This window comes from Athalia rosae, chromosome 2, assembly GCF_917208135.1.
Source record: "Athalia rosae chromosome 2, iyAthRosa1.1, whole genome shotgun sequence".
Taxonomy (NCBI): Eukaryota; Metazoa; Arthropoda; class Insecta; order Hymenoptera; family Athaliidae; genus Athalia; species Athalia rosae.
In genome coordinates this window covers 26,440,125-26,456,348 of record NC_064027.1, presented here as the reverse complement: position 1 = coordinate 26,456,348, position 16,224 = coordinate 26,440,125, and the positions used below count along the sequence as shown (strand labels likewise).

General features: G+C 36.1%; 3 protein-coding genes across 12 annotated transcripts; 1 reads left to right on the top strand and 2 right to left on the bottom strand.

Annotated features, from left to right (window-relative positions):
- Nucleotides 1-1,669: 1,669 nt before the first annotated feature.
- Nucleotides 1,670-5,509, bottom strand: LOC105687754 (RNA exonuclease 5). 6 transcript variants are annotated; one of them, XM_020853388.2, is made up of 9 exons: nucleotides 4,698-5,509; nucleotides 4,417-4,615; nucleotides 4,148-4,347; nucleotides 3,830-4,073; nucleotides 3,552-3,750; nucleotides 3,206-3,461; nucleotides 2,982-3,126; nucleotides 2,650-2,900; nucleotides 1,670-2,556 (listed from the first exon to the last, which is right to left on the bottom strand). In XM_020853388.2, exons 2-9 carry the CDS (start codon nucleotides 4,543-4,545, stop codon nucleotides 1,875-1,877), a joined length of 2,106 nt encoding a protein of 701 aa, XP_020709047.2. In that variant the 5' UTR covers nucleotides 4,546-4,615; nucleotides 4,698-5,509; the 3' UTR covers nucleotides 1,670-1,874. The 6 variants fall into 6 exon arrangements, with proteins under 6 accessions (XP_020709047.2, XP_048506125.1, XP_048506124.1 ...); XM_048650168.1 differs by having other exon boundaries at nucleotides 4,417-4,595; XM_048650167.1 differs by having other exon boundaries at nucleotides 4,417-5,119; nucleotides 5,270-5,509.
- Nucleotides 4,550-14,499, top strand: LOC105687734 (thioredoxin-like protein 1). Of its 5 annotated transcripts, XM_048650188.1 has the most exons (13): nucleotides 9,094-10,248; nucleotides 10,374-10,488; nucleotides 10,582-10,685; nucleotides 10,779-10,850; nucleotides 10,984-11,084; nucleotides 11,169-11,272; nucleotides 11,395-11,636; nucleotides 11,831-12,006; nucleotides 12,078-12,219; nucleotides 12,396-12,595; nucleotides 12,713-12,947; nucleotides 13,160-13,208; nucleotides 13,299-14,499. In XM_048650188.1, the coding sequence occupies exons 1-12, from the start codon at nucleotides 10,231-10,233 to the stop codon at nucleotides 13,175-13,177; spliced, it is 1,527 nt and encodes a 508-aa protein (XP_048506145.1). In that variant the 5' UTR covers nucleotides 9,094-10,230; the 3' UTR covers nucleotides 13,178-13,208; nucleotides 13,299-14,499. The 5 variants fall into 5 exon arrangements, with proteins under 5 accessions (XP_048506147.1, XP_048506146.1, XP_048506148.1 ...); XM_048650190.1 differs by lacking the exon at nucleotides 9,094-10,248 and adding an exon at nucleotides 4,550-4,690 and having other exon boundaries at nucleotides 13,160-14,499; XM_048650189.1 differs by lacking the exon at nucleotides 9,094-10,248 and adding an exon at nucleotides 7,708-7,934 and having other exon boundaries at nucleotides 13,160-14,499.
- LOC105687760 (60S ribosomal protein L18) lies at nucleotides 14,412-16,114 on the bottom strand. The gene is made up of 4 exons (XM_012403631.3): nucleotides 16,044-16,114; nucleotides 15,828-15,914; nucleotides 14,943-15,149; nucleotides 14,412-14,851 (listed from the first exon to the last, which is right to left on the bottom strand). Exons 1-4 carry the CDS (start codon nucleotides 16,044-16,046, stop codon nucleotides 14,582-14,584), a joined length of 567 nt encoding a protein of 188 aa, XP_012259054.2. The 5' UTR covers nucleotides 16,047-16,114; the 3' UTR covers nucleotides 14,412-14,581.
- Between the last annotated feature and the right edge of the window lie 110 nt (nucleotides 16,115-16,224).

The window sequence follows — 16,224 nt, the reverse complement described above, 5'->3', positions numbered from 1 at the left end:
AGCTGTAGGAATAAGATGGAAAATAAAAAAATAAAGATAATCAAATTAAACGATGTACACCAAAGGATATACTCGTATATGATTAACGAAGAGAGGCACACACTTGTGTACGATATTCATGTTATTATGAATACATAGGTATATAAATATGTTATATACATGTGTGGTATTCGTGTGAAATAATCCACAATATTTTACATTACTATAGTGTATAATATAACACGAATATGTGTGTATAATGATGAAGATGCGGCAGCGGAGGATATGAAGGCAAAAGAAAGTTACTATGCAAGCAATTATTTTGCCCATGTGTTTGAGGCGAACATCTCAATTAGTTACATGTCCTATAATATATGAATAAAATTCATCTGCTGGAAGATAGTTGATTTTTCAAACTAAGGGGTGTTTTCCTAAATCTTACAAAATTGTTGATAGATCTGAAAGGAAAGAGGCGAGATTTGTACAAACAAAAAAGTTATATTCTCACATTCGAGACGTTTCAAATGCATTTCTCTTATCCATGTACCGTTGCCGTCATGCTAGAAACAATTAGGATGCGATATGTTGAACAGAAAAAAATGGCCGGTGTAAAGAATGTTGACAGAAAATGCGAATGAAACTGTATCCCTATGGGATGCACTTTTTTCTTGGATGCGCCGACTTCCCGGTGATTTCTTGTTCAAACTCTCGATTCCTCAGCAAGTTGAGAATTCACAAGAAAATCGCTGTGAGAGTTTCACATTGTTTCGATAGCCAGATACGTAATTAGCTAGTCGAGAATAATTTTGTTTCAATTGGAGGCCGAATTAATTAAAAGACTTTGAATAGCGACGGGAAGATGTCAGTTTCCACCTCGATGGAGGTTGAGGACGATTGTGCAATTTGAATTTCGAATAAAACAGAGGAACAAATCGAATGCGAAAAAAGTTTGAATTTGAACTCTCGACCGTGTTCTACAATGGAACATTCGAATTTGTTGAATTTTCATTGGATTCAAAGAGCATGGCGATTAATCTGCACTAGAGTACAAAAATTCGTGTGAAATAGGCATGTAATTTCTGAGCCTTACTGCACCTGCGGTGAGTTAAGATGCAATTATTTTCTTTAATGATCAGGAGCGTACAGCGTAATTAAGTAGTTTAAAAAGCCGTACACTTTGTTTGTGCGTGCAGTGACAATAAACGTAAGGTGAATGAAATATCAGAACTCCTGGAGGAAATTTTAATCACTAGCCACTCACAACTTTACTCTATCTTCCTAATTACGTTATACACGCAATACTCATTAGATACGTCGTCAACCGTCCTATTTAAATTCGTATCTCAAGTGACCGAAGCGTCTCACAGTGATTAGAAAACTAGTAGAAGAAACAGTTTCGTATTCATGGTTTCATTTCTTATTCATCGCGACGAAGATCGGAAATATTTTTGTCTACGAGTAGATGAGTAGCTATCAATAATTTACGCGGATATCATAAATACATGTGTACGTGATTGAGAGAAATAACATTGCTATACGCAAAAACGAAATCAAAATGTCAGGATCGAAGTAACGAATGATGCGAATCGGGTTGAGTTTGGTAGTCTGGATTCGGTGTACAGATCGATTAGATCATGATTACTGTTGATTGATACAAGTAGAATAGTCTTGCATAATTAAAACGAAAATAAACAGAATATAAAATGTTTATTAACAACACATTTGTTTGTACATTGCTAGCAAATATGAATATCAAAATAAGGGTATCTCACTCTCAGTTCCGATATTCAAATTATGTCGCCCAATAGCGGACGGTCAGCCAGCATATAAATGATGCCACTGCCTTTATATATTTTCTTTCTGTTTTTCTGCTGAGACTCAACAAGTATTTTCGATTATGGCGTTAAAACTGTGATGTCAGTTTTCAAGTCGAGGAAACAGGCGCCGTTAGCAGCATTGTTTTGACCGCTGAATACGACACAGCCTAAACCATGAAGCGCTGTATGTTGCCATATTTTACGAACCCACTTATTCACTGCCTTAAAAGTTTTTTCAATATTTTCGTCCATTAGCTGTTCCTCTGATATACGAACGTGGCAAAGAGTAAACGCGTGCTCCATTAAAACATTGGATGCCCTCTTCACCGCGTTTTTATTGTTCTCAGCAACTACAAGCCGCACTTGATCACTAGCTTCGAAATTCTTGTCATCCATGATGCTGAGCGATGAATTTTTTAGATATCTCGAGTACTCATTCATCACTTCTTCGGTACCAATGATGGCGGCTGACTTTTTGTCTTTGGTAACGTGGTTGAAAATGGATGTAGCATAATTCCTAAGCTCGAACGTGTCCACTGTTTTCAATGACTTCCTCTTCTCTGCCCCCATCTTCAAAATCTCCATATCCCTCTGACCCGTCAACACTGAATCACCAAAATCAACACTGTTTGCAAGCTTTAACTGAGCCAATTTTAATGACGCTCTTGAATCCTCTGCGGGGCAGTGACCACGTCGACCTTCTTGAATTCGCTCGTTCAAGAATTCTCTTGCTAATGTTTGCAGCTTCGTTTTTCTATACCTGTTTTTAATAAAAGGCGATTCAATATTCATTTTCAGACTTCATAAACGCTGCGAGTTTGATGAACGTGAAATCTAGTATTATTAAATTTACCTGTCACCGGTGATATTATATATCACAGAAGTGTCGATGATGTAAGGATGCATCATCTTGAGCGAGTGTAAATCAGAATTCAAACTGTGACCAATTAAAATAGCGTCTGGTGGCAGTATTTTCATCAAGGCTTGCTGAACATCGAATAAAGTCGTGGTAACCCCTTCTAACAACTCTCGAGTGATCCCACTATATCTGGTCAGATAATCTGTGATCCTGTTGTCCGGCTTTACAAGTGTCTCATAGATAATCTGAAATCCAATCGTTGAGGATGATCATTTACGCAAGAACGATTAACGTAACGGTTGACAGATTTTTGTTTCTGAACATACGTTCATCCTTTCGTCGACTACGGATATCCTGGTGAGTTCAAGAAGGCCAGTCGTTGTCCTGCACATTTCACAATCCAAGCCAAACATAGGAGATCGTGGCGTAGCCTCTAGGTACGTGTCCTTTGTCAAAATGTATTCCTTGTACCTTTAGAAGGAAACAAAATTTCTAAATTTACTTTGCTATAATTGGATTGGTGTGCGCTTAGTGGGATTTCAATACTTACTTTTTCGCCAGTTCGCCTTTGAGCGGCAAAGGATAGTTCTCTTCAACGAGTTGCCATGGGGACAGCAAAAGCTGTGTTCTTGGGAACTTATCAGTGATAGGTAATTCCTCGTGAATTTTGGCACCTGAAGAGGACTTCTCATCAGCTGAAGTCTGTCCTGGGCGCATCGGAAATACTGTCCTTAAAAGCTTAACAAGATCTCCAGTACTTTGCAACGCTGCCTCCAGAGATCCAAACTCTGTAACAAGCCAATTTACTGGCGTTTACCGAGATTTGAAATTTGTTCAATTAACTTATAATAAGTTTTGAGGTTTCAATAAACAGCCATATTGATTTGATAACTAACTTCGAATTAGCCGCTGACTTTGGGTTCCTGTGAGTGGGACAGCAGCGAGTTCTTCGACAACTGACCCGCCATAGGCTGCCGGAGTAACAACTTCCAGTCGATTCGACATGTGGGTCGTAATATTAGAAAACATTGATTCATAAGCCATAAAATGGAACAATGATAAGCCTTCCACAACAAGGACAGATGTATGCGATACCTGCGATGCAAAATATTCGTGGATTTAGATCATTGTTACTTTGTAATTGTAGATACTGACAAATGATTCCGGGGATCACCTTATTGTACTTTTCCAGTGAACACCACCTTGCTGGTAGATACGGAGAGTGATGTCCAAGGAGGGAATACATTAATAAATGTTGAACATCGCTGAGAAAAATTGGAATCCTATCGTCACCTTTGATATTATCAATGCTGGCATTTTCTCCAACGTTTTTCAAACGAAATCTAGGGATTGACATCAACCTCTGCTTTCGCTCTCTTAGCTCCTGCTTCAGTTTGAGGTATTCCTCGCCACTAAGTCTGTTGAGATATAAATTGAGGTTGAACAATAAAATAAACCAGGACATTTGGAAAATAACAGAGATCATAAAGACCTGGGCTTTTTGTTGGTTACTGAATTTTGCTCCTCGCTTCCCTCATTTTCATTCGTTAAAGGCTTGGAATCTATTTGCTCAAGGGCATTGTCCTCTATGGTTCTTATACATGGTCTTTTTCGGCTTGGACTTTTGCTACTTGAATCACTGTTACTGCCAGATTGATCATTTGACACATTCATCTTCAACTCCTCTACCTGCTGCATTTTTTTACTGTCAAATAATCGTAGCTATAGAGGCAAATGAAAACTTAGTAAGATTTAACTTACAGCCTGTTTCAAGGCAAGAGCTTTGGCTTCTCTGTCTTTGTCATTGAGCTTGGTAATCTCAAGAAGGGCAGCCATCTTTTTTCTTTTCTTTTCAATTCTTTGTAGCTGTCTTACCGTCGGTGTCTTCATAATTTCTGTGCACAATACTCAGGTACCTTACACGCCACAGCATCTAGCTCCTGGAGTTTGAAAGAAAAGTCTATAAAGCGGGAGGGAAGGATATAATCGATCAAGGAAGTGAACTAAAGACCAAAATATACAAGAAAAAGCAAAGGTATTACCTGTGAAATCTGCGGATAAATATGAGCAAGATGTTAATTTAATAATTCTGTATGAAAACATATTAAGGTCTCAATATTTGAGGCGGATGTTGTCTGCTTGCAGGTAGAGTTTTAGTTTCTTTAAACCCTACTATGAACTTTGATATTTTATTATTGCAATAACTGTAAGCCACAAAATGACAAGCATTAGGGTCTGAATGTTAGGGGAATGTTTCAATTTCTGGTTTGCTAAAGCGACGTATCTCCAAAACTCAACCAAACCATTGCTTCTCTCGTCACTTGGTTACCACCCATTGTTAATGACTGCCGATAACAAGAAAATGTCTTTGACTGACACTCAAGTGTTTTGGCATTTGCAAATATGTTCATATGTGTCCACTTGAGATACAGACACGGTGGTTTATTAATTCAGAGCAATTGTGCTGTAAAGATTATTGCAGAAGATGAAAGAAACAAAACTTAGCTGTCACAAGAAACAAGAGTACAAGACCAACGAATCAAGTCTTACAGATTCGCAAATCTAAACTTGTCGGACAAGACAGACAGCTATTTTAAAAGCACTCCAAACTCACCATCATAGAGAAGTTTCAGGTTACGTCAGCCTATTCTGTGTACAAAAAATAAAACCCACGACAGACTTGCAGAATTATTCAAATATATATTTTCATTGACTCCATAATTTTTCCATATGCAAGACCATAACTTATTGATGAATAATATAGGAAAGTTTATACGATTTGTACTTTCGCTTTCTAATTGTTTGTCTTTGCACACGTGCAAGCGGTGCAAGGGGTTCTGATTGATGTTAAAAAAAGACAACTAGAAACGATTATCGATATAAATTCCAGCGGTCGAAATATCGCACGCAGTATAATATGATTTTCGCGCCTTTTCCAGAAAAGCATCAAAAGTAGAAAAATGGAAATGGATTCGATTAGGGGAATGGAGAAACCTGAATCTATTAAAATTATAATAACCCATGCGATGAACGCAACAACAAATCATTTCTAATCGATTGACTTCGTCTATCACCTGGCTATTAGTCTGACTGAAATTCAGGATTGATCGCCGGTATACAATATGATATGGTATGATCATACTATTTCAGAAAGAACTGACATTATAAATTCAATAATCCACTAATAACACCAGCAAATGACAATTACTTACTATTAAATTTTATCCACACATAATTCCTCTAATTTTCATGCATAATGGTTGATCAAGGTTGAACGACGTTAAACATCAATTGTTGATACCTGATTATTCGTGAGGTTTCCTATAAAACAATAGGCAACGACACCGGATTATTGTATCCAAAGTTATCAAGAAGTGGTGTATCGGAATATTTAGAATAATCAAATTCGAACATTGAATGAATATAATAGAATCGTTGAATGATTTTTTAGAATAAAATAATATGAGAGATTGAAAAACGTTTGATGTCGTGTGTTCGAGAGGATGTAGAAATATAATTTCAATCATTTTCGATCACTTGTCGTAGATATGGATATGTAATAAATTCACCCCCGAATCATAGAAACGTTTCCAAGGGCAACGAGTAAATAGCTAAGTAAGTTTTTACTCAGGATATTGCATTCCGGCTTTTGTAAGTTTATATACGCTAATTGTGTTATTTATTTTGTTACGTAATTGTTACTCATAGTTTCTTTATAAAGACGATCCTTGCCATCAAGGAATAAAAGCTCAAGATAATATTTCGTAAGTTGTGATAATTACAGTATATCTATAAGAATAACTTTACATCGCTACACATAATTAAATAAGCTGTGTATCTTTTTTAATTTCTCAATTTTCATACTGTATAATTACAAGTAGTTATTGAGTAAAGCATACACACTTGTCTATGGAAAAAGATTTTTACGGAGAAAAAAAAATAGCATTCCGTTCGGAACTGAATTTCGTAGCTTTATCTCTGTATTTTGCTGGTCTACAAATCCGGAATTATAAGATCTAATGTACTTGTTTTTCACAGTTACAAACCGCGAATGGTATTTCCTTACTTGACTTGAATTTGCTAATGAAATTAGAATAACATTTGGTAATCGATCAGTTTGATATCCGTGAAGAAATAAATGTTGATCATCAGAAAAGAAATTATATTTAAAATGGTTGCAAACTAAAGTTCACAAACAGCAGGTTATACTTATCACAGCACCATTGTTGAAATTGCTTGCTAAATTACAATTTTAGTACAACAATGAAAGTTGATATTGATCGATTTTACTACAAAATCCAATTATTGCGATTCTATTATGGCAAAACCCCCAGAAGAGCTGTGAGAACAATAAATAACTTTATATTGTCATACCATACAATAAAAATTTCTGCTCGAAAAATTCTTTTGGCTTTTTTAGCTGGGTCAAGGGCAAAGTCTTATAGTTATAATAAATATGAGGTGTTTGCCTTCCAGTTTGTTTTAACCGAAGATTTTATTTCGCTATATTGACTAGGTATATTGTACATAAATTCGCGCGCAGCGTCTATTTCGTCAGTTTCAGGTGCGTGATTCTTTCATGCATGCTGAAATGTATAATATTTCATCGAGCTTTTCACGCATGGCCCATAAATCATAATACGATCTATGAGTTCAAAAAATATCTTTCTTATAGATACGATGATGTATATCTATACATGTGCAGTTCATAGGGTGTCGTCGAAAATAATTCATGAGATTTAGGGATGACGTTTTAGCGTTGACCAATCGAATAATTTTTTTTCGAATTCATGCGTTTTCCGTATAGTGATATTCATGATGTATATGGATGCTAAAAATACAAAAAATAATCTTTCAAGTTTCGAACCTGACAATATTTTTCATCCCTTACTACCGATCACCAGGAGGTCGCGAGACTTTTAGTTACGACCCTGACGGATAACACCTTATATTCCGCGTGTAATATACATAGTCGTAATCTATGTATATACATTTTTATATTTATATACTCCCAGTTCACATGTGTGTATATAACTTCCCACATTTATTCGACAAGTGAGTTTCGAACGCCGAGAATAGTTGATACATGGTAGTGCCGTCGTAAAGACTATAAGAATTACCATTCAATATTTAATAAGATCCAAAATACACAACTTACAATTTTATCAAACTTCCGAAAATTGCAACCTGCATCTCTTTCCATCGACACGCATAATTCTCGTGATAAAATATAGTTACATTGAAGATTATATCATCATCTGGGTATTATGGATATATTGGTGGGTGTTCGGATAAAGAGAATAAAAAGCTTGAAAATTCATTACACGAAACTAAGTCTGTTATCAATTATCTTACAGTTATTGTGCGTGCATTTTTTCTGAACATTTTAGAAGAAAAAGCCTTTGGATTACATATAAATTACAGAACAGAACTATTGAGTGAAAAAAGCAGACTCGTGTCCCATTACCTCATTATTATTATTATTGTTATTATTATTATCGAAATGACGTCAAGAACCTTGTTGATTACAGATTAATTTAATTAAATATAGGTTACATTTAGAAAATCGTTTAATCGTCCCATAATTCTATTTTGATTCAGGAGGCGGGAGCTGCAGACGTTTTACGAGTACCTATTATATAGTCTGATGGCGAAATTATGTATCTACAAATTTTATAACATAAGATCGGTAATAATGGAAAAGTCTTTGCATATAGATGGAATCAAATTAATAATATGACCTTTCGATGTTTTCTTCCGAGCAAAGTTCAATCGAACGTTTTCTCATCTTGTATTTTTTATTCTGACTTACAATTAGGCGTAATGTTCTTGCGAATTTTACACCTGCAGTAAAAATCCTTTGAGCTGAAACGAGTGAGGAGGAAAATTTTTTATTTGAAAAAAAACCGAGACAACGATTCTGGTTGAATTCCTAATAAATAGATCGATATTCCTTGATGCGTATTAATACAGTGAAAGTTCAATAAAATTGAGTATCACGTGATAGGAAATATAATAGATCGTGTATGAAATGTATACACATATGAGATGACATAATGGCATCTTTCCCATCGAATTAACTTTTTTGTCAACCTAATACTATGAGTTAGTGAACTACCAGTAAAGTTACGCTTTTTATGTTTTCAGGTTTCTCTATTTCCTCTTTCCTTCTACTAATTGTGAATTAAACGCCGCCCTCGCATACCTCTGCAGTGCAGATTTTTGTACTGCGCGCTCGTTGCGATCTCGATAAAGAGATAATAAAATACTTTTGCCACATAATCGTGTAATGCCGAAGCAGAATAGACGAATAGAATGAAGTAGAAATTCTTTGGAAACCAATTATATAATGATGAACACAATTTAGGAAATTCGCCTCATGTTCATTTTTGTCTATTCAAGGTAGGATAGAGAAAAAACGGGCCAATTGTATTGAACTAAGGAAAGGCAAACTAATTGTAAATCTGTATAATGCCTGTAATTTCTTTGTTTTGTTAATTGAGAGTATAATTATTTTTTTTCCCTAGGTTGAATTTCGATGTAACCCTTGAATATTTTGATTTATCGTTTTATTCGTTGCCGTCAATTATATTTCTCCCCATTATTCGCAACTAAGGGTTATCATTTATAATCTGCAATCCCCCCTCGACCGCTTCGTGGTATACGCGATGCCATTCGTTATGAACATACCCTTTTATCTCTGCAGCAGCTAATTAGTGTATGGGGCATTGCATGTCAACTCGGCCAGATTTCTACCTCCCTTTTATTTTTTTTTCTTCATTCTATTTTTGCTGAGAATTCTGAACCTAATTCAGGCTATTCAGTAAGAAGATAAGAAAAGAAACTTGAAGCCAAGTAGTTATCTCATTCAATCAATCTAATTAACATAGTTTTCTAATTTCGCTGAAGATCATGAAATATATTATTTTTTACCTGTGTGAAAAAAATAGAGATCTCTCTCAGGATTCTGAAAAGTTTCATCATAGATATATTGAACTTTCATCATTTAATTTGAAGCCTTAGAAATTTTGGGGGGAAATTTTTCGAAAACTCTACAGAGGTAAGGTCTGCAGAATCTGGTCGAGTTGACATGGAATGCCCTATTATATGGCTACAAAATCGGACTCTTATTATATGTGCTGTCTACTATACTTATAATTATTATTCACAATGGTATTGGTAAAGCTGCAGCAAACTTTGCTAATGCTTCTTGACTTCGCGTGTTCTCAGATTATGTCGCGATGTCCCCGTCTACGTCATGCGAATTATATTCCTTGGGATATACATACCGTTAAAATATTATAGATAATACCGATACCCACCACCGTGCCTGCAAAACTTAGTTTTTAGTTAAAACAAACGTGCAGTTTATCCTCGACTATTGCCCGATGCGGATATTAATCCCCGCGATCATTTGAAATGTATTCCGAGTTATCTGAACTCGTTCGTTTTGATGCAAGAGAATCTTGGACTATTTGATATTCTTTCGCTTTGATTCTGCTGGCTGTTCTTTGCTTTTTCACATCACGTTGAATTTCCAGAAACAATTTCAAGTACAGAACGTGCAGATCAATCATGCTCGGCAAAAAAAGGGTGAATTTCGAACCTGGAATATAGTTAACACATAAGTTATATCAGAAAAGTCAATATGTGCCTAATAGGTATGATAATTGATGAAAGTGCGGCGTCTGAATTTTTCAATTCTTTTATATTTCAAGGGTGGGATCAGCGCCGCGCGTCGAATGGCAAAAAAAAGTACGCCGGCTGCACTCCAAACGGAAGTCAACACCGACGACGAATGGAAGAAGATTTTGGAAAGGAAGGGACTAGTCGGTGAGATTTAAAAAAGAAAAATCTTCGAATGGATCAAAAATATTTCGTCTCACAAGTTATAGGCTCATGGAGTTCGTCTTTTTTCACATACAGTGGTTGATGTGTATTCGGGATGGAGTGGACCGTGCGCGGGGATGATTAGTCTTTTGAAAAAAGTAAAAATGGAAACTGGAGGGGACTTGCTGAGTTACGCTATTGTAATTAAACAGTAGAAAAAAGTGTAACAAATATCTAAACGAAAGAGAAATAAGATCGAAGAGCTTTTCCCCTGTAAAATCGTTCTGTTTCAGGCAAAAAGTGACGATATCAAAGACCTCGAACGATTCAGGGGAAAAAGTGAACCCACTTGGATGTTTCTTCACGTACGTCTAATCTGTTCGAGTAAATGTAATATGACAAAAAAATGATAATGGTCAACGAATCTTTCCCACCTCAAAATCAGAGGGAATTATTTTTTTTTTTTTGTCGTTATTCATTCATCACTTTTCTCTTCAGGATGGCAAGATGATTAATTTACTTTTTGGAGCCGATTGCCCCGAACTCCATAGAGTCCTGAATGAAGAACTTCAAAGACTTCAGACCGGAGAGCAGCCCAAGTTCGTAACAAACGATTATTATAATTTTGACCTTTAGAAAACAAATTAATAACAAAAAAAAGAAGCTTTCCTCAACTTCCACAGTTTTTTGATGGAGGTAACCGAACGAAGTCCAGAGGAAGAAAAGAGACTGAGAATTCTCGAAGAAACTAGACTGGCTAAAGAAGCTGCAAAAAAAGCACAAGAAGGTCGTGGAAAAGTTGAAAATATTAAACAACTGATTCGGATAATAAAGAAAGAGAAATATTAATCCAGTCCAAAATAAGTAGAAGACCTAATTTTTTAATATTTGGTTTTTATGTATCCGCAGAAGCGGAGATAAAGGCAAAGTACGAAGCGGAAATGAATCACTTCACGAGTTCCTTGGCCAAGGAAACCTGCCTTATTTTATACCCGTGGGTATTTAAGGACGAGGAATTTCACAGGAGAGATAAGAAATCCAGTCCGCCGTACATGGAACTCATCGAAGAACTTTTACCAGATAATTACAAAATTGCTGAAGAATTTAGAAAGCAATTGGACGAAACTATTGTCAACGATATGCTCAAAGAGGTTGTTCAAATAACAACATAACAATTATATCAATCTTATCGAAATCGCAGTATTTGCATCTCAGGAGCCTAAAAATATAATAGAAATCATAAACAATATAATTAACTGAGCTCTATTGTAAAAATTATGAAGTTAGTTATCTTCAAATCTATTACACATATTCAAACCGCTTTAACTCTTGTGAAAATTTCCAGTCTGATTACGAAATGACGGAAAATTCGACAAAACTTTTGCTAGACGGAAAATGTATGTGCATGCGTCTTAAAATCAGTGAAAAAAAATTAGAAATGGATGTTGAAAAATATTTGCTCAATATTTTATTTGGAGAACCGTCCTTGCCAAAACCTGGTCAACCCCCAATAGAAGGATGGTAAGACGATGAAGTATAACATTTTAATTTCTCGAAGAAATGGTCTCCACTGTGTTCTTTTCGTTTCACAGTTATGCAGAACGTCATAAACCGGCTTTTACTCCAAATTCCAAGGATGATATTTATCCTGTCGTTTGGGCAGCTCCCAATCCCCGAAACAAGGCTACAGTTTTCCAAATAATATTTCGAAACTATGTCGAAAAAAATTATCCGGTGAATTAATTTTCAAAAATTTAAAGTAAAAATGCAACAACTAAAAAGATTAAAGTATCCCGAACTCTGATCTCTTAATTTTCATACGTTACACTTTTTCTCGTTTCTTTTTCACCCGGAGCTTCCGGGATCAAAAATTCTTAATTCTTCATTTTTATTCATATGTTACGTTACAGTTTGAGCACGAGACGTCGAGAGTACCGATAATCGTGTTTAAATATGATAGCACGAAGAAGAATGATATAAAAATAATTGTGAGTAATTATAAATCGGATTTGATGAATTTCGGCGTATTTGAACGTGACAAACCACCGGAAGCCAAACGTATCGCTACATCGATAGAAGAGTTTGAGGAAAAGGCAGAAGAAAGGACGGGGTGAGTTTTGATTTTGTCATATGAAAAATCGGCTGTATCATATTCGTTAGTATCTTTATCCCAAAAACCTTTTCTCTTCTGTTTGGGCATTTTTTGTCAACGTAATCAATAATTTAGGTACGAAATCTTCGTCTGCGTCGTGAGAAAAATCGACAGCGAATCCTTTTTGGCTTTTGCTGGGATCGGACCTTATCACGTTAGCGAAAGTCCTGAAAAAGCGATCGATGAAGCTGCCGTTTATTTTCCGGCTCCTGGACTTGTAGAAGAAGTCCCATCTGATGATGAAGAAAATCTTGAAACTGAAGAGAATCCTGAGGGACAAAATGGGAACGCGGCGGGAACAGGAGAACCGGTTAGTCTTCAATCTCGATTTTCTCTGTTTTCAAACGTTGACCATAAAATGAATCTGTGCCTGACTCGAATTTATTTTTACCTTAACATTAAATGGTACGAAATCCGAATCGAATTCGAGCTTCTCGTAATTATGAAATTAAAGAATTATTATGAAAGAAAGAAGTTATTCAGAAACTTATCTAATGTTTGCTCGTTTTTTTTCTTGAAAAGGTCGCTACCGCACTGTAATCACATTGGGCGATGATCGATCTGATTATTGGTAACGTATATTCGTAGTTTTAAATTCTGAATGCGGATTTTTAATTCAGCAGTTTTGAATTTGCTTTACATATTGTAAATATTTGAATAGTCACAAGAATGAAAAATAAAAGAAGAATTAGATTCTAAAAATCTATTACCTGGTTTATTTTAATATACCAGAGCTACGATTTTCTATAAACTTCGATGACGACCACGCGGAAAAAAACTATAGCAAAATATCTTCGGGCGACTTGAACAATTAGGTAAGTCATCAAGATGTTTGAATACTCAGAAACGATTCAGGAAATGTTTGAAATATAATTTGAAAATGGTCAGTCTGTATAAAAGAACAAAACCTGATAAGTAGACAGCCATTCCAATCGGGTGTCTTCTCAATAACGTCCCAAAGTTGGTGAAAAAAGTTGGAAGAATCGATCTGAGATATTCTCAAACAATTTTATTTTAAAAATCTGATATAAAATTTCCATCATTTACTGCATTATTAACGAACATTAGTGGAGTGCTGTAACAGAAATTTCATCCATAATAAGCAATCGATATGCTCGAATTCAGTGCTAATGTTCTTTGCCTCTTGTTCTTATTGGCAAATCTAAATCCGAGCTTTGCAAATCCAGTAGAGTTAGTGGAAAATGCCGAGGATACTGGAAGGTCGCTCAAAGTCGTATCAGAGAACCTAAGAATGGAACTTGACTATTTAGTTGATCTGATTGTGCAATGTCAAACAGACAAGCTGAAAAATTTGGATCGCATTGAGACCCTAAGCACAATTGTGGACCACATAAAACAACAGAAGGAAGATTTAACTGTTGAAAATGAACTCCTGAAACGCAAGTTCAGGTTGATCATGGAGGCACTTTCTCCCAGCACTGTTAGACTACTGCATCTCGATACTGTAGAAGAAGTTCCAGAATTCAGAGACGACGGCATCTTTGAACACGGACCTTCTAGACGCTGAATTCATAAAAAAATTCTGCCACTATTCATCAGGCCTTACAGGATCTGATGAGGATCCGAAATCAGTTGTAGAATTGTACTTGTGAGAATTAGCTGAATTTTCATTCACACTAGTTAGTATTGGCGGTACCGTAGACAGTTCAAGTTATGTAATTCCAAATATGATGGGCTCAAAGCATTCGTTTGTGGTAAACAGAAGTTAGAAATTTTCATGAGAAAACCAACAACAAATAATTTTTAGTCTTACTTAGTTGTAAACACCGACATTTATTTCGTACTATTTTCTTGTACACTGTATATAATGTGATAATAAACAATCTACAAGGTTAGATCAATACAATATAGAATATTTCCTGGAGAAGTCGTACTGGTAGCGAAATAAAAATGGCGATGACGAAAAAGAAGCTAGGTGTTGATCTACTTCTTGTAACCACAGCTACGCCTGCGTCCTCTGGCACGTTCGAACTTACGTCCCTTTGAACGGACCAGTGGCTTAGTGTGAGAATGTGGCACTCCAGGTGCTGGCCCAAAGTGTTTCACTGCTTCTCTAGCATTACGACGACCCTGCATCAGTACAGTCCTCTTTCCTGTTGGGGCACGGAGCGCCAGTTGGTCAAAGGTTATTAGCTCACCTCCAGCCTTTAGAATGCGACCTCGTGCTTTTTCAGTTACACGCAGAGCACAAACCTGATTAGGTAACACAAAGAATCATCTGCATTAAGTAGAGTAATGTAGTAATGAACTTTGATTGAAAAAAAAACAGGCAGAATGAATTTACCGTGAGCTTGGGGACCTCAAAGATCCTGGCATCATCTGTGATCGTTCCAACTACAACAGCGATGCGGTTGGCACGTCCTTCTTTTTTCATGAACCTGACGATACGGGCCAAAGAAATTGGTGGGCGGTTGATCTTACTCATGAAAAGACGCTTTAAAATGATCTTGTTGAATTTGGAGTTGGTACGCCTAGCAAGGAAGCGGTACAACTATGAACAGAAAAACTTTAAATAGAGATAGTCTTAGACTTCAGATGAAAACAATAATGCAGTAATACAACAGTAATTTGTATCGACAATTATAAGGAACTGCTGACACTGTTGAGCCAGAAGCCTGAATAGGAAAGTCGACCTAATTGTATCTACGAACATTCAAATTGAACCAGCTCACAAAAAGCTGACACAGAGTGCAGTTCGCATGTCACAAAAAATACAGAATCAAGAATCAATTCAAAATCAATAATTTCACTTAGTAATTCTCAACAATTGATAATTTTGTAATAACTTCAAGCCTTAACAATGACAACTATTCAAACATAAGTGAACAATATTGAATGATACTGGAGTTTAGATTCTCAAGAATTTTGCAGTTTAAGAAAGTCACATGAGCTTAACAAAATAAAACTGAATAGAAATTGAAATCCAAATTAAGGATTCAAAGATGTTTATATTTTTGTGCTACGTGATGTGAACACGTGTTCCAAACAAGACGTATAAACAGTTGGAAGTTTAATGTGTGAATGTTTGTCACGTAACCTCAAAGTCTGGATAGACGAGTTGAACAAATATTGCAAAACCTTGGTGAATTCAAACTCTCATGTTGCGAGGATCAAGCAGAAGTTTAAATTTTGAATTTCAAGTACTTAAGACATGTTGATGTCGAAATACCTTGACGAGGAGCCTGAGATACACGTCCTGGGACCTGGGCTCAGTTCGCCGAACTTTTCGGTCATTTTTGTGGTTGATGTCGATACCCTGTGCACAAAATCCATTTTCATTAAAACCTTTTCTACGTAATCACTTACTGCGGCTGGACTAATTAATAGCCAAGCAACAGATCACTTAGGATTATTCCAACGCTGCAGAATATCTACTCCATCTTACCATTTTGACACACCGGAAAAAGAAACCTCCACCGCTCAGAATCAACGGCTTCGGAAAAGAAGACTAAATAGGTGGCGGCACGGTAGTTCACCTTCTTCGAAAGCTCACTTCCGGTCAAAATTGTAACGGTTCACATATACAGACTGAAAATAAGCAAATTTTTGAGATATCAACAAGCGAG

What these genes read in the sequence shown, in the direction of transcription:
- LOC105687734 (XM_048650188.1), top strand. An exon ending in ATGTCGAAAAAAATTATCCG is followed by an intron (nt 12,220 to 12,395) that starts GTGAATTAATTT and finishes GTTACGTTACAG; the next exon opens with TTTGAGCACGAGACGTCGAG. An exon ending in AAGGCAGAAGAAAGGACGGG is followed by an intron (nt 12,596 to 12,712) that starts GTGAGTTTTGAT and finishes TCAATAATTTAG; the next exon opens with GTACGAAATCTTCGTCTGCG.
- LOC105687760 (XM_012403631.3), bottom strand. An exon ending in ATCTCAGGCTCCTCGTCAAG is followed by an intron (nt 15,150 to 15,827) that starts GTATTTCGACAT and finishes TTCTGTTCATAG; the next exon opens with TTGTACCGCTTCCTTGCTAG. An exon ending in TTGAGGTCCCCAAGCTCACG is followed by an intron (nt 14,852 to 14,942) that starts GTAAATTCATTC and finishes TTACCTAATCAG; the next exon opens with GTTTGTGCTCTGCGTGTAAC.
- LOC105687754 (XM_020853388.2), bottom strand. Translation starts at nt 4,545, where the DNA reads ATGAAGACACCGACGGTAAGACAGCTACAAAGAATTGAAAAGAAAAGA. An exon ending in GTAACCAACAAAAAGCCCAG is followed by an intron (nt 4,074 to 4,147) that starts GTCTTTATGATC and finishes ATATCTCAACAG; the next exon opens with ACTTAGTGGCGAGGAATACC. An exon ending in AAAGGCGAACTGGCGAAAAA is followed by an intron (nt 3,127 to 3,205) that starts GTAAGTATTGAA and finishes TTCCTTCTAAAG; the next exon opens with GTACAAGGAATACATTTTGA.